This window comes from Equus caballus, chromosome 8 (genome assembly GCF_041296265.1).
Source record: "Equus caballus isolate H_3958 breed thoroughbred chromosome 8, TB-T2T, whole genome shotgun sequence".
NCBI lineage: Eukaryota > Metazoa > Chordata > Mammalia > Perissodactyla > Equidae > Equus > Equus caballus.
In genome coordinates, this window is record NC_091691.1 from 76,851,758 (window position 1) to 76,868,529 (window position 16,772).

The 16,772-nt window shown below is 45.3% G+C and overlaps 1 protein-coding gene across 5 annotated transcripts in view; it reads right to left on the reverse strand.

Annotated features, from left to right (window-relative positions):
* Positions 1-16,772, reverse strand: part of MYO5B (myosin VB) — a 348,428-nt gene that overhangs the window by 89,235 nt on the left and 242,421 nt on the right. For all 5 annotated transcript variants that reach the window (XM_070221084.1, XM_070221085.1, XM_070221083.1 and 2 more), the window contains 3 exons: positions 8,895-9,050; positions 7,885-7,982; positions 1,365-1,451 (listed from right to left, as the gene is read on the reverse strand). In XM_070221084.1, coding sequence (XP_070077185.1) covers positions 1,365-1,451; positions 7,885-7,982; positions 8,895-9,050 — 341 coding nt within the window. The remainder of the gene's footprint in view (positions 1-1,364; positions 1,452-7,884; positions 7,983-8,894; positions 9,051-16,772) is intronic.

Below are 16,772 nucleotides of genomic sequence, written 5' to 3' on the forward strand. Positions count from 1 at the left end.
CCTGGCTAGAGCAGATCAATCTGAACGATGCTTGAACTGCTGGGTTTTGAAAAGCTGCCTAGATGTTGAAGATTAGTGACAGTTTTTGTACTTTCCAGGTCAAACGCAAATTCCTAATTCCATCAGCAACTTCCTCCCCAGGCCTAACATTTGGGAACTGTTGATGGTTAAGTTGTTTCTGGGTAATTAACCACTGCAATTGAAGCGGTTCTTCAACTGCAGTAGGAAAGAGCTAGGTGGAGAGATGGCAGGGAGGAGGGGAGGCCTGTAGTGCATCTCCTCCGCCCCATTTCTGGCTCCCTCTGCTTCCTGATACATACGAGACTTCCTCAGATAGGAGGTCCCTGACGGCTCTGTGCAGCTCCAATTCATGGCAGAGATGTCTAGCCTATGTGACACTGGTACGCAGTATGATTTCACGAGAGCTAGTTGGTCACCGTCCACCCCCCCACTCCTATTTCAGGCAAGTGTCCAGAGGAGATCCAGAGTCTTGTCATAGCTTCAACAGATGCTGGTGTGACTCAATGGCTTATCCACAATGCAAGTTAGATCACAATAGCTGTATTTTAACTCAAAGAAATTGTACTTTCCACTATAGATTTGATTCTATACTAAGAAGCAAAGGGGTGCATTGACAGATGAATAGGTAAACAAAATGTGGTATATACATACGATGGAATATTATTCAGCCTTAAAAAGGAAGGAAATTCTGACACATGCTACAACATGGATGAACCTTGAAGACATTATTCTAACTGAAACAAGCCAGATACAAAAAGACAAATAGTGTATGATTCCACTTATATGATGTAGTTAGAGCCATCAAACTCATAGGGACAGAAAGCAGAATGGGGATTCTCAGGGGCTGGAGGGTGGAGGGAATGAGGAGCAGTGTTTAACAGATATGGAGTTTCAGTTTGGCAAGATGAAAAGAGTTCTGGAGATGGATCATGGTGATGGTTGCACAATGACATGAATGTACTTAATACCACCAAACTGTATTTAAAAATGATTAAACGGTAAATATTATTATTTTACCACAATAAAAAAGTGGAGAAAAAATAAAGGTAAAGGGGATGAGGTGGGAGTTAAGCAAAGGAGAAACCTCTTTTGCAACTCTAGCTAGCTCATCACCCACACCAACGCCAATTTGGAATTTGAAAAGCTGCCCCAGAGAATGTCACTGTTGACTCCCACACTTCTCAGACCAAACTGACATTCTCACATCCACCAGCATCCTGCTTGGGCCCTCAGTGTTGGGAAGTTCTTTGGAGGATCCCTCCCTGGCTGACAGCACATAGGAGGGTTCCCTGGGGAGGCAGACTCTGGCTGCTGCTGGAGGGCGCGGCTGGTGGGCACATTACCTGGACGGGTAGCCGGCTGCACTGATTCGGATCGTCTCCAACACCCCGCATGCTCTGAGCTGCTGCACTGCTCTCTTTGGGTCAAAGCTGCGAAACAACAAGAAAAGCAATGAGTGGCCATGCTGGCAAAGAAACACAGCAGGAGAGAGGGAAGGATGACCCCTTCTTGCACCGAGGTACAGACCGACGTGCACCCTTGAGCTCCAGGTCAGGGACCAAGCAGAGACTAAAAGACATCGATAGGCAGGCACACAAGCCACTTCAGCATCTCTGTTCTGTGCACATTCTTATTGTCACCTGGATACTCCTCCTCTGCTTTGCCTACCTGAACTCTGCCCACCCTCCAAGACTCATTCTTGCCTCCTTTCCAGAGCTGTCCCTGCTTATCTCCACCCACAGGGGCATCTACCTTAATTCAGTGGCCAAATTGTATACGGTTGGCACCACAAGCATTGTTTGTCTCAGGAGTTAAAAGGGTGAGTGTTTCAGGCCAGGCAGATCTGGGTTTGAATTGTGACGTGGTCATGTACCAGCTGCGTGTGTAATTTGGGGAAGTAACATAACCTCCTTGGGCCTTGGTATCTTCGTCTATAAAACGGGGATAATAATAGGATCCCTTTTATAGGGTCAGTGTGAAGATTAAATGTAATGGCCCATGAGAGCAGTTACCACAGCGCCTGGTACAAGCACATGTATTGTCAGCTATGATCATGACAGCTGCTCAGTTAAGAAGTGAAGTTTATCTTCCCATCTTTAGAGATATGAGCCATGTCTTCAACAACTCACGTGCCCTAAAATGCTAAGTTTAGCGCTGAAAACCCAGTATTTATTCAAATATATATACTGAGTAGGATAATGTAGAATAAAAAGTCAGACACAGTCTGGGCTTTCTAAGAGTATCCACACTTGCAGAGTTGAAAAGTGTATAGAAGTGGTATACTACAAGGCAGTACGTGACAAACACAGTAAAAGTGCTGAAAGAAACCAGAGGGAAAGATGGCAGGTTGGCTGGAGTCACCAGGAAGTCTTCACAGAGAAAGAATTATGCTGAATTAGAATTGATCACTATTCATAATTTGCTAAGACTACTGCCCCATTCGGTGAGAAAGGATGAGAAATAAATGCTCCTTTTCTTTTTGGCTGTTCTACAGCCCAGCTAAGGCCAAGGGCCATGCCTCTTTTGCTCGTTCCACTCTGGGAAGTGGGAGGGCAGGGGTGAGGCCCACCTGGCTTACTCTCACATCTTTGGGATTATACTGGCTCCAGCACACACCTTGGTTGGACAGTCAGGCAGCCTGCTTGCCCTGCTGGATAAATGCAGTTGACAGCTTCTTTACCTCCAGGATCCACAATGGCCAGTGGGCAACCTCTCACCACACTAGTCTGCCACCCTCCCTGACAACCCCAGGTCTCCTTTTCCCAGCAGCTGGGCCCATTCAGGATTCTGGAACTCTGCAGGAAGAATCTGGTCTGGTGTCTGCCACTCTCAATTCATCTCTCTCCATCAGAGACTCCCTCTCTGTCCTCCCATGGCTCTGTACGACCCGTCTAGCCCTGAGTCCTCGTGGCTCTCTCATGCACAGTTGCACTTGGGCCAGGAACCCAGAAGCCCATGAAGGCAGATGGTGCCCTGGAAAGGCCTGGGTCAGCAAGCATTTGGCAGTAGGAAAGCAGTGGGCAGGTTCCAGTGACTGAAGACCATGAGCTAACCTTAATTCCAGGCACCCTCTGCATTCCACGTCAGTCCTGGGGCTCAGTGTCCCAGGAGACACCCACATTCTCCAGGCCTGTGCTCGCTTTGACTTCCTCATGTCTCCCACTGCCTGCCCAGGTCCTGCCTTCTTTGGACACCCAGCTCCTCCATAAAGTCTTCCTGGTTACTCCAGCCCCAAGACGCTACGGCACTTGGAATGTGTAAGGCACAACTGAGCACTGAATTCTGCAGAGTCCTGAATAAGAGGGTTACTTCAGAGGAGTTAATGTCATCTTTCTAAGTAGAGAAAAAGCTCCAAATAGGTCTATACAGGATGAGAGGAAACAGAAGGAAACACACGTGCTGAGACTTTGCTGTGGGCTGCAGCCTTTCACTCTGCCATCCCCTTAGTAGTTGTTCTGAGGCCTCCCCAGGATGCCAGCTCAGTTCTGGGATCCAAGGAGAACATTACTAATATGCGGTGGCAGCGATCAGTCTCATAAGAAGCTCCTTAGGACATAAAGGCTGCTTGTGACCTCGAGTGACCCGAGGAGCCTTTGGGAGGTAGGCCATGCTGTTTACGGTTTTGCTCCTCTCTTCTCTAAGGCGTGTCAGTTGGGCCCTGAGTTACGAACGCAAAGTCAATGTGATAGGGCTTTGGGAAAGGTTTTCTGCGGCCTGCAGGCTTCTCCCTCAAGGCACTCTGCACCTGATGGCAGCAGCCGTGTTTCCCAGGCTGGCTATCAGCTTCTTCCCTCTGTTTGGCACAACTACAGGGTCAAATTCAATCCACTGCACATGGTGGGGATGGGCAGCGTGCTTGGCAAGTATCTGTGACCTCCAGTCCTTTGAGGGCTGTGGGTCTCGCTAGGGTCCCTACTTCCTCCAGGACCAACACTGCTTCCTTGGTGGAAAAATTAGCTGATTCACCCTGAGAGACCCTTCCCTCCTTTAAAGGACTGTTACTCTTCCAGCACACCTGTCTCTCTCTGCTCTGGTACCCCTGTATCAGGACTGTGACCACTGGGCACCTAGCTCTGCACTGGGGCCTGTCTAACAGCCAGATGTGGCTTGCTGAGTGTAAGCCCCCCACTCCCATGCAGTGTAGTCTAAGTTCTTTGGGGGGACGTGTTGTCTCAGTCTTCTTGTGGAACCTCCACCCACCAGGGTGGTCCCATGGAAGGCATTTGGCAAATAATTGTTGAACTCAGCTTTAACATTCTTCCCAGCTTCTTGATGACCTCAACAAAATCATTTCCTTCCTTGCACATTCTCTTCCACTGTGGGGGCTGGGGGGAATGAGCAAGGATGCAGTGGAGAAGTTGGTCTGGCCTTAGCTCTGCCACTAACAGCTAGTATTGCTTTGGGCAAAACACAATCTCTCTGTAACTCATTTTCCTCATTCATTCAATGGGAGCTGAGAATATCTCTCCATCTATAATTCACTGGTTTCTTATAATGATCAAATGATGTAAGAGAGGCATGCTCTCAGAACAAAAAGACACTATACAAAGAAGTTACTGCCATCATCTTTCCATGTTCACACCCCCCAGGGGGAAAGTAAACCCAGCCAGTCTTCTGTATTTTAATCTTATCTCCTCACTAGTAAAGAAAACTCACTGTCAAATGCACCTCTCAACCCGCCTCCCTGCATTGGTTGTCAGTCGGCTGGGAGCAAAAATCGCCCTTCCACCTACTAAATTTTGGAGGACCATGGTGCAGACAGGCAACATCTAAGTCTGGACTGAAAAATTACCAAAGATATATAGGGCCAAACTGCTGAAATCCAGGTTTATACTTTCCCCTCCCAATAAAATACAGGTTCAGCAGAGCTGGGAGCTTGCGGGACGCAGAGTGAGAATCCCATAGCGTTAGAACTGGGCTCTGCGTCAGCAGTCACGCGCCACTTAACTGATTTTCTGCAGAGGCTGCAAGCTCCCCACCCACTTCTTTGGGCTCTGTGGCATTCTGCAGTCTCACTTCAGGACCCTGAGACTCTCAGGATGGCCCCTTCCGAGACCAGTGGACTGGCCTTCAGGAGACCTCTCCAGTTCCTCCTACAAAGCATCCCAGATTATCACACTTGCCCCAGGTCACCTCCTCCCTGGATACTTAATCGCTCTTTCACCTCTCTGCTCCCGCGGCACTTTTATAGACCCACTGACAGTCCCTTCTATGTTGTCATCAGTTATTTGTGACTGGCAACTCCTTAAGGAGCCTTATTGTCATTCCACCTGTCCTGGCCTAGTGCCCAGGGAGTAGTTGGTATGATAGATGGTTTCTGAATAAAGGAAGAAGCAGAGGGACAAAGACTTTTATACAAGAGATGCCATGAAAGCATTTAGTGTAGGACAGTGGCTCTCCACTGGGGGCGATTTTGTCCTTCAAGGAACATTTGGCAATGTCTTACAACATTTTTAGTTGTCACAACAGAGGGGATGCTACTAGCATCTAGTGGATAGAGGCCAGGGATGCTGCTAAGCTTCCTACAGTGCATAGGACAGCCCCACAACAAAGGACCACCTGGCCCAAAATGTCAAGAGTGTTGAGGTTAAGAAAGCCCAGTCGTAGGAGATGGGAGGAAAGATACAGCACTTCCTTTCTAGAATGTCAACATTATATATTTTAATCATATAAACTTTTATTCTTCTCCCAGATAATCCCCATTCATTATCTCCTTGAATTCTTCCATCAAGACAATTAGTTTTTAACCACAATTAACAGATGAAGAAATGAGACAATGAGGGTAAAGGACTAGCTTGGGTTTAGCCAAACACTTGGCAGCAGAACCCAGACTAGAATCCAGGTTTTCTGTCTTGGTTCAGTATTCTCCCCACTTTCTTTATTGGGAGGAAGATTTTGGTCCTGAAGGCAAAGGAGGGTCTTAGCAAAATGCAATTTTAGGACTAGAAAGTCCCCTTGAAAGTCCCCAGCATCTCCTCTCATTCGGGATGGGAAACCCGGCCAAGAGAATCTGGCACACGGCAGGCACCAGGTTCTGATGAACGAACTGCCCAAGGTCATGGATGGCTGGGCGCAGAGCTGGTACCCAGCCCTCGACTCTCCTCCCCCTGGGCCAGCACATCGCTCCTGCCCTTCACACATAATCTAAGTCTTTCACATATGCTGCTTTTCGAACAGTCTCTTTTCTTCTGGAGGCAGCTGGTAAACAGATGCCACATGGGGGGAATTCCTAAGCATGTCTCAGAAACCTGAAGGAAGAGAAAAGACTGAATAATCAGCATGCTTCAAAGAAGGCTGATTCAATATTGTCTTCCTAACCTTTTCCAGCACAAGGCCCATCTGAGTGGATGTCAAGCTTCATTAAATGATAGGAACTGGAGAGGGCAGTTCAGATATTCATTCTGAGAGTCAGAGTTGCCAAAATAAATTATTTCACAGGAAGAAATTATGCCAGGACCAAAAAGGAAATCGGAAAGATGGAAATAAAGTGCTTAAAAAATTTAAAAATATAAGTCCTCAGGCCAGCGGGAATGGCATGTGTGGAAGCTCAGGGAATTGGAAGAAGAGGCTGCAAAGGTAAGTAGCAGACTGTTCTAAAGGTTTAGGGCAGTATTCTAGGCAAGAAATGAAGAGAGTCTGAAACAAGTGATAGTAGAAGGAAGAGAAAAGGGAGAGCAGTGTGAGAAACTTCCAAGTGGACTCCATGGGACTTTGACAATGATTGGACACTGGGGAGTAAGGGAGAAGGAAGAACCAAGGGTTATGTGGTCCAATATGGTAGACATTAGCCACCTATGGGGATGTGAATGCAATTAAAGTGAAATTAAGAATTCAGTTCCTCGGTCACATGAGCCACATTCCAAACACTCGATAGCCACACGTGACTCATGGCTACATGTTGGATAAATGCATATTATAGAAGAGTTCCATCATCACAGAAAGTTCTATTGGACACCACTGGTCCAGAGCGATTCTCAGGTTTCTGGTTTGGAAGATCAGATTTGGTGGGTGGATGAGATGTTAGGGAATGGTTATGCCATTTACTACAAGAGAGACCAAACAAAGAGGAACCATTTTGGGGGGTAAAAAGATGAGGAGTCTGGTTTCAGACATGTTGAATGTGAGTTGGCCAATGAAGCTACAGTAGGCATACAGAAACAGTGGCCTGGAATTTGGCAGAAATCAGAGATGGACAAAGATACTGAAGTACCAGTATTTTATAGATTTAGGTGAGCTCTACCATGGGAGCATAGCTAGAACTGGAAGAAAATTTTGAAGGTAAGAGTAGTGGCAGAATTTGGATCCAAGTGGGCTGAAGAGTGAGGGGAAGGTGAGCAAGTGTGGATCACTCTGGAAGCTCAGCGGTAGAGGGGATGTGGAAATAGAACCATCCACATGTCTTATCACTCAACGCGTCATTTGAGATCAAGTTTCCTCAATGCAAAAAGCCCTCCCTGGCCAATCCAGCAACTCTCCCGTCTTTGAATTAAACATTTGCTGTGGGACGCACTCACACCTGCATTTAATGGCACACTCTTATGTGGTCCTCTATTTGATCCAAGTGTGCACATTCCTCAACACCACCATAAGCAACATGGGACGGGGAAGTAGATTTTCTCATCCTCTTGAATCCTGTGGACAGCAGACAGGCGGAACCTGGTAAATGTCTGTGGGCTGTATTCAGTGTATAAACCATTTGGGGAGTGTAAGAGCAATTACTCATCATGCTGAAGACCGCAGACCCCTGTGAGACTGTGCCTGTCCCTGTTCCCCCTGAACTTCCAAGGAAACATGTAAAGGCTGGGCTTGACCAGCCCAACCCCAGCAGAAAGGAGCCTGGCTAACACTCGCACAGGCACTTACTGGAAGGGGAGCTTCTTGTCGTTTGGTTTAACGCAGCGGACATAGTGCGGCGTTGTGGCGTTCAGGGTCTCCATGAGAAGATGCAGGGATGTGCGGAACTGGGGAGACAAAAGTCAGTGCCTGGTTATGTGTTTAACATTTTGTGGATGTATAATAAACATAAAGAAATGCCCATAGACTGGTAGAAGCATTCGTTGTCACTATTATTATTTTGATTATTATTGTTAATCCAGAAGGATGGGAAGAAATTCAGGGACCTGCTCTGACACTACCACCTTGCCAGATGACCAAAATCAAGCCCCTCCTGTATTCTGGTCTCAGGTCTCCTCAAATCAAATTGGGGAGAGACTAGTGCTTAATGTGTCTAACTCAGTGCTGTGGATCAAATAAGATGAAAGGCGAGCAAGTGCTACGAGATAGGAGAAAGATAATCATTGTGATCAGAGCCTGTTCTTGAACCTGAGGCCCTGGAGCCTTGGCATCCAGTGCCAGGCATCCTGGAAATCATTACATTAATGAGAAATGTCCCGAATAGGCAAATTCACAGAAATAGAAAAGTTACTGGTCACCAGGGGCTTGGCACACACTCTCTTCTCTTGGGAGACACATTGGACATAAAGTCCCATGAAGATGCCACAGCAGAAGTTGTTTCTCAGTTTTCTGGTCCCCAGGCTTATTTAGGCCACCTCTCCACCCTGCAGACTTCTAGACCCTCTTGCCTCTCCCACAAGGTGACTATGGTCTCCTAACATGGTCCTGCCATGGGATTAAATGCACTGTTTGGGGCTACAGCCATCTCCCCTCTTTCTCCTGTCAGTTCCCTCTAGAGAAGTTTTTGGGGTTTCCTTCTTCAAAGAACACAGAAGGATTGAGCTGGGTGGCTGGGGCTGCAGATGCTGAGGTGACTGTGGCCTCCCCCTGACTCTGCAGCCATCCTTCATCTAGAGAGAGGCCAGCCCTGCCACATGTGCCACAGCCTGCAGCTTCCTGCCACGAGGCCTGGGGCTGACCTGGTGGCCCACGGTTTTCTTGTGCTCCTTGTTGGGGGCTTTCAGGGGGGGTCTGGAGGAGCGAATGTTGATCTTTGAAGATGAGCTCTTCCCAGATGTGGTGGAGGCAGGAACAGAATCCTTGTCATCATGAAACAAGTCAGCCACTAGTGGGAACTAGAAAGAAACATACAAAGAATTATGCAAACAAGATCTCTTGCCCTTTATGTTGCTTAAACTCTTTCAAAGTAGCTTTCCAATATATACCCAAGAGAATTGAAAACACATGTCCCCACAAAAACTTGTACGCCAATGTCCATAGTAACATTATTCATAATATACACAAAGTGGAAACAAGCCATTGATGAGGGCTGAGGAGAGAATTAAAGAAGATAGCCCACGTAAGATAGAGTACGCAGCATATAATAAGCACTCAAACATCATCTAGTTCTATTGATTTTATTAGGGGGTATATACATGAAAAATGTCTAAACTGGAAAAGTACAGATGCCCAAGGAGGTTATATTTTTGAGCTGAAGAAGAAACTTAGAATCAACAAATTTTAAGTCTGGAAAAACTATAAAGATCAACTCTTCACGTGGCAGGTGAGGAAAGAGGAGCTCAGGGAGAAAGGACCTACCAGGATCCTGCTTCCACCTCCATTTGCCCAGCACCAGCCTGGTGGCCAGTACCAGCTCACCCAGGACTGCTGGTTAATGGCTAAGCCAGGGATAGAACCCTGGCCTCTGGATGACCAGGTCAGAGCTTGTTTCAATACACAAAGACACCCTGGTTATTTATGCCAGCAATATCAAGGAAGTGGAAACAAAAATGGGTTTAAGACACAGTCTATCTCTGAGGTATCTGCATAGCATCCTCCTTGTTGGAGGCTTTCATGTGTGTGTGTCGGGGGGAGGTTCTGGTGGATCCACTGTTGATTTTTTGAAGGTGACCCATTCTTAGATGTGATGGTAGCAAGAACAGGGTCCTTGTCATCATGAAAGGAGGAAGATTAACCACATAGAAGGGCACTTCATGAAACATTTCTCCAGCTGACAATATCCTCCGAAATTCACAGCAGGAGACTCAGGCTAAGGAAAACTCAAGGTGCAACATCACCTTCACGTAAGGCTACAGGTCCTAAATGGTGGTGACAGTCAGCTCATGCTCTGATACTCTTCTGCATTTAACTTCCTAGACCTTCCACAAGTTCAGTCCCAGTTTAATCGAGTGTTTCCTGAGCACCATGCCAATAGCTTGGGAAGTAAAAGAATCATCTAAAGGAGAGGTCTGAAATCCACAAGATAATTCAATGGCATACATCCACCAGTACTTCACATCAGTATTTCAGGGGTAGTCAAAAAGTCCCAGAAACATATCAACATTAGGCAACACATAGGGGCTTTTTCACTTTATAATCTATGGTAGGCCCTGGCTCATCCCCTCCTGCCATCAGAGATGCCTGATAGTGCGTGGTCATGATATCACCAGAAACATGTGATGTCTCAACATCAGTACACCACAAAGTCTGGAGAAAGGAGCAAGATGGTGCTAGTGGCCCAGTAAAACTGTTCCAGAACCTGGATGTTAGATCCAGGCGACTCAACTTACTCAAAGGCAGTTTCTGCAACCTCAGTAGGTAATATGCTTGAGTTGCCGGGTGATGGGACTGGTGGTATAAAACATGCGGTGACCATCCCATCCCCTTGGGACCTTTTGCCATTTGACCTCCCCCAGGACACACAGAGAACCATTGGCAATAATTTGAGGCCTTTTTCCATAAGAAACTAGGTAGACGCAGATGCGTGGCTCACTGAGCATCCCTCAGTCTGAAGACCTCTGATATTCTTTGCATATTAAGGTAACTTGCATGAATTTCATAGATCAAAGAATACTTTATAATCACAGAGGAGTGGAGCGAGTGTGCTCACCCCCATACACAAGGTTATGATGGCTAACGCTCAAAACCACCATCGAATGCTGGTTGAAATTATGGGTGTATCTTCTATATTAAGTATTTTAAACTAAAACAGAAGATACAAACAAATTACTTCCTCCTCCCTCACACTCTTAGGTATTACCCGTTTATATTTTTTAGGAGTTCAATTTTAGAGTCAAAAGTAATTGCACACCACAAGTCAGTATTTCGTTTTACACCACACATCAGCTGGCCGTACAGGTTACAAAGTAGCCCAGCAACTGCCTGTGCTTTGAGCGGTACAGCCACACCAGCCATCAGAGGCACCTGATTTCCAATTTTTACCACAGTGATCTACATGCAAAGAAAAGCTGTGGTTCTTTAGCTCCACAGTCTGGGTTTTAAGTTCAGTCTAAAAGCACCAATTAATGACCTTAAGGCCCATGACCATCTCTGGTGAATGACTCAAGTCCCTCCTCACTGCTGTCTGTTCTGTGGCTGGAATAGGCTGGTGACAGCATGAGAACACTAGGGAAAGCTACCATATTCCCAAGGAAAGCACCCCCTTGCCCCGACCCCTGCTACAGGGCCTTGTTGTCAGGCAGGTGACTTGCAGGGTCACCCTAACGAGATCACTGAGGACGTCTCCCAGTTTCAGCCGCCAGCAGGTGACCATTCTGTTCCTATTCCCAGCATCTTTGAAATGAACCCTCTTCCTCCTTTTCTCTCCATACTTGGTATTTCAAGTCATAAATATTGTCTTCCTAGAGTGGAAAGTAATTAGGCTGTCAGAGGAATAAAAGACTCGGATATAATTTTATAAATCTGTGGCTAAAATTTGCGTGTGTCAACATCATAAAATTGATACTTTTATTAGTTTCAATTCCATGTGTTTTCAAAGAGAAAGTAAATATTAGGTCACTGAATGTCAAGAAACTAGATTGACTGGTTCGTTCATTCGTTCACTCACCAATGCTTATTGACTGCTAAATACACAACAAATACCGTGCCAGGCTGGGAGTACAGAAGTGAACAAAAACAAGCACAGCCTCTGACACACCATGGAGTTTATGGTCTAGCACGAAAGGTGAACTCTAATTAATTAACCCCTCAATTAAAAGCATATGAGCATCCTAAAGGAAATAAGCAACAGCTAGACATGACTGAACCAGGAGCCCGGGTAGGGGGAATCAGGAAAGGATTTTCTTAGGAAGGGATGTTTGAGCTCGTGGGTTATTTGAGGAAAGCACATTATGGTGGGAAGTAATTGCACATTCAGAGAACTAATAAAAAGCCAGTGCAGCTACAGTATACACAGTGAGGGGGAAGCAAGAGGAACCAGCTCACGCAGGACCTTGGTTGAGGATTCTGGTCTTTATCCTAAGAGCAATGTGAAGCCATTAAGGGTTTTTAAAAAATAAGAGGAGCTAATATTTATTGAGCACTTAGAATGTGCCAGGCACATATGAACTCATTCAATTCGCCCAATAACCACGTGGTGTAAGTATCATTACACCCCATTTTACACATGGGGAAACTGAGGCTGGGGGTACAAGATCAGAGCAATAATTTAGACCCAGACAGCCTGACTTCAGAGCCCAAGCAACAATATGACACAGAGGGGAGCAATGGCTAGTGACCTTTAGGAAAAGACCATTCTGGCTGCAGCCAAATGAAGAGGCTCAAGTCCACTGCATGTGAAGTGCTGCAAGAGGCACCTAGAAGAGTTCAGAGAGACTAGGAGAGCTTAGAACTCAGCTGATCTCTAGGAGGTGAGGTGGCAGAGTCAAAAGGGCACTAAGCTAGGGCCAGGAGACCTGATTTTTAGATGTGACTCTGCCACTTAATCAGCTGTGTGACCCATGGCAAACCTCTTAACCTTACTAGATTTCAATGTTCTCATCTGCAAAAGTGAGGGAATTGAATGAGATGATTTCTTTAAACCCCTGCCTGACCTAGACTCCTGCATTTTCTCCTAGCTTTCACCTCTCCCTGTTCACTGGCTCCTTCCCCTAAACACATAACTGTGTTCAAGCATCTTTCCTGCTTAAAAACCTCTCTGTTTGGCTGTTTCTCCTCTCTCGCACTTTACCCCTGGCCACCTCAGGCTAGGCGTCCACAGTCCGCCTTCCAAGTCATCCCGTCTCAGACCTGCCTCCATCAAACATTCTCGGGCCTCCTCCCCACGCTGCTGAAACTGATCCTGAGAGCAACCTTTGGGGATCCTACTTAACAAATCCGGTGGTTGTAAGTGGTGCAGCTTCATTCTCCAACCTACGTGACATCTTTGAAGGCCTCCACACCTCCCCTTGGAAGACCTCTTCCCTGAGACCCACCAGCTCCACTTTCCTCCAACTCTCCTCCTACTTCTCTCACTGTTCCATCTTCCTGTACTTCTCTCCTTTGCTTTGCTGTTTCCCAGAACAGAATCCTCACCATTTATCTTTTCTAACACTCATTCCCTGGAAGCCTATGGCTTCAACTATCACCTTGAAGCCTGTCTCGATCCTCTTCTACCACCATGAACCATAGTTCCAAGTTTCTGCTCAGTATCTTCCTCCCTCTGGGTGGTCCCACTGGAAACTCCAAATTTAACATAGCCTAAACCGTCTTCACCCACCAAATCCCCCAGTTTAGGTTAGAGATCTTGCCATCACCCGACTTCTTATCCCAATCAAGTACCAAGTTCTGTCAATGGTTAAGTTTCAGCAGTCCTTTCTTAATCAAGCAGAACCCTGCTACCCTAGTTCAGGCCTACCTGGATCACTGCCGTCACCTAAAACTTAAGTGCCTACCTCCGGGCACAACTTCATCCAAACACAGTCTTCCCAACAGTCAGTTTTCTCTAAATACAAACTGCATCTAGTAACCCCTTGTTTAAAGACTCATTGGCTCTCAGTCTATGGCAGAAAGCCATCATCACAGATATTAACTGAACATGAGAACTGGCAGGAACAGAGGGACTGGAGGAGGAGGGAGAGGACAGCCCAGACAGAGGGGGCTCTGTGGGCTAGTGCCAGAGAGCCAAGGCACATGTGAGAAAGGGTCATGTGCCCAGTCAGATGGGCACCAAGAAATTTCCATAAGGAAGTAATAGGAGGCTGAAGTCAGGTTTACTTTTTTTTGGTGAGGAAGACTTGTCCTGAGCTAACATCTGTGCCAATCTTCCTCTTTTTTTGTATGTAGGATGCCGCCACAGCATGGCTTGATGAGCAGTGCATAGGTCTGCAACCAGGATCCAAACCCATGAACCCCAGGCTGCTGAAGCGGAGTGCACGAACTTAACCACTATGCTACCGGGCCGGCCCCACGTTCACATTTTAAAAACATCAGTGACTCAGACTGTCATGTCAAAACAAAGCACTGACTGATAAAGTATTCTAATTCATATACTTTCTGAAATGGATTTCCAAGATGTTTGAGTCATGGGTAGAAGTTACCAACTGCATGATTACACTGCTTGAGGGATCTAGTTTACAGAAATCATTAATTAATAGTAGCTTGTTCTGTGAAAAACCTGTAAAGTTCTAAGGTCAGGAGCACGTATTAAAATCACATGAGAAGCCCTGAAATTAGATTCCACAAGGAGAGTATTTAAAAATGTAAGTCCCCTTCTCTTGTTTCAATCAGAGAAGCTACGCCTTTTACTTATTTGAAGTATAAAAGGATTTATAACTTGAGAGGAGAAAATGAAAACTTCTGTTTAAGGCAGATTTTAACCTACAGTGACTCTGTGCTTTAATTTGGGAACAAACATGACCAAGGTTTAGTCTGGAGCATTGGTATTTAGTTTAAAAGCTATGTTTTAATTGTAGGTCGCTACTGTTGAGACTACACTGTAAGTGGGAGGATCTCTGAGATGGAAAGGGAGATGAATTTGTTGGGAAATTAAGTCTAGGAAGAAGGGGTGGGCTTCACATTCTATTCAGAATTTGTTTTACAAACTCAGTGAACATACAGAGACATCCAGTTTGACCACAGGACCAAAAGGCCAAGAAGTACCATGTTCAACCTTGGGCTGTAGGCAACAGTAAAAGGCTAGGCAAGAAATATTGATTACTGCACCTCCCCACCCACATCTACTCACCAGGATAAGGGGGCTGGGCCAGACAGGGACCTCCTTGTCCCAGGAGTGTCCCAATTACACATAAATCTGAAGTCCCAATAAAAAGTAGTTGCCAAGCTCTTGCTTGACAAAGGATTCATGCAAAAGAACGTATTTCTGAGTGAGGGAGAGAAAGCTGTTTTTCCTTTAATTGACTAACACCAGTTATGCCTTTTGAGCTATTGGAAAGTGTGTTTATAAGCTGACTGCCCAGTAATGGAACTACTACAATTCGTCTTAGGGCAGCCCTAGGAAGCAGCATCCACCTGGGCCTTTCTATAAATTTGTTCCCTTCAATCTTGAAAACACTAGGATAATACCTTCAAACAAACCCAGCTTTTCCCTCATCCTGTTTGTCACTTATGTGAAAGTGTCCATAGGCAATGGCTTTGGTATTCTCTGCTATTCAAGTCTATATATAGATTTTAAAAGCCTGAGGCAAATCTATTAGAAAAGGAATTAAAAGAAGTATGGAAACACTTTCTAAAGACCATTTGACAGTTTAAGAAAAATGTCAATTATAGCTACTTACATAGCTGCTACCTTGGAAATCATGCCTATTCACTTCTGTTTATAAGAACATAAAATATCTTTCCTTTAAAACAGACACAAGAGATGAAAATAAGACGCGATAATAACCATTTGATCGGAATCTCTTGCCTAGAATCTTATCTTTAGAAACTCTGGCTGCAAACATAATAAAAAAATACACTTTCTTTGCAATCAATTCTTTTACATGGTCAATGCTCCCCTATGGAAAAAAATCTCCAACTTTTAGGTAAGAAATATTTTGTTTAAAAAATTTTAAATGGGCTTTGGAGGAAAAGTCACAGCACTTCATTTCTTTGAAGAAGAAAAAGGTGGATTTTCTGTATTGCAAAAAGGACGATGATATTGTTTTATCAACTAAAAGCTCTCTTGCATAGTGACCTCTTCATTCTAAATATTGCTAGAAGCTTTTTAACTACCAGCACAAACTGACTTTAAACAGGAAGCACCCCAAATATATTTAAAAGCAAGTATTTTTAAAGTATGTCAAGTATATCCAAAGCTGTTATATAAAAAATAAACTAAAAATAATACATTTTTAAAAAAGCAAATGTATTTGCTCAAAATAGAATGTGTGTGTAACCCGTAAGGACAAATCAGTGTGGAAAGCAATGGATGCATGTACATGGTCATTCCTTGGTAAGTTCAAGTCAAGCCAAAGCAGCAGAAAGGAGATGGGGAGAGAGCGCATTTGGGCCTTGTCTGAGCTACTCCATTGACTCTTGGACCTGAGGGATTGTCACGGCCCAGGGTAGGTGGCTTTGGGCCAATATGACCTACCTGACCTCTGGACCATATTGCTCTCAAGATCCCTTCTGCTGGGATGGAGTGGAGAGATGGTATCAGGACTGCCTGCCTAGGAACACTGCCCAGAACGGCCCCTGCTGCCTGGCACTTAGTGGCATAAACTCTCAATCCACTCCTCGTCCCTCTGACCTACACTCTGTGCTGTCCTGGAATGGGACATCTTCAGAGGAAAATATTCTCCTTTTGAGATTTTTTTCCTTCAGATTGATAAATTTATAATAAACTTATTATAAACACTGGGAGGTTTATTATAAACCTCCACCTTTAGTATCTAAAACAAATCAGTCTGTTAATAATTTGAAGTTATGTTTCAAAGAGGCATTTCTTTACTTAAGTCTCTATTTATAGCACTCTGATAGCTGAGAAAGCAATTAGCTACATTATAAGCTCGTCGGCAGTGTAACTTGCTTTACTAATTACATTCTCATTAGCACCATTTTATTTCACTGCTCTTGGTAGGAGTTCTTCAAACATCCCTTTGGCTGGTAGGGTACACGGGAGTCTTCCATCCCATTCTGCT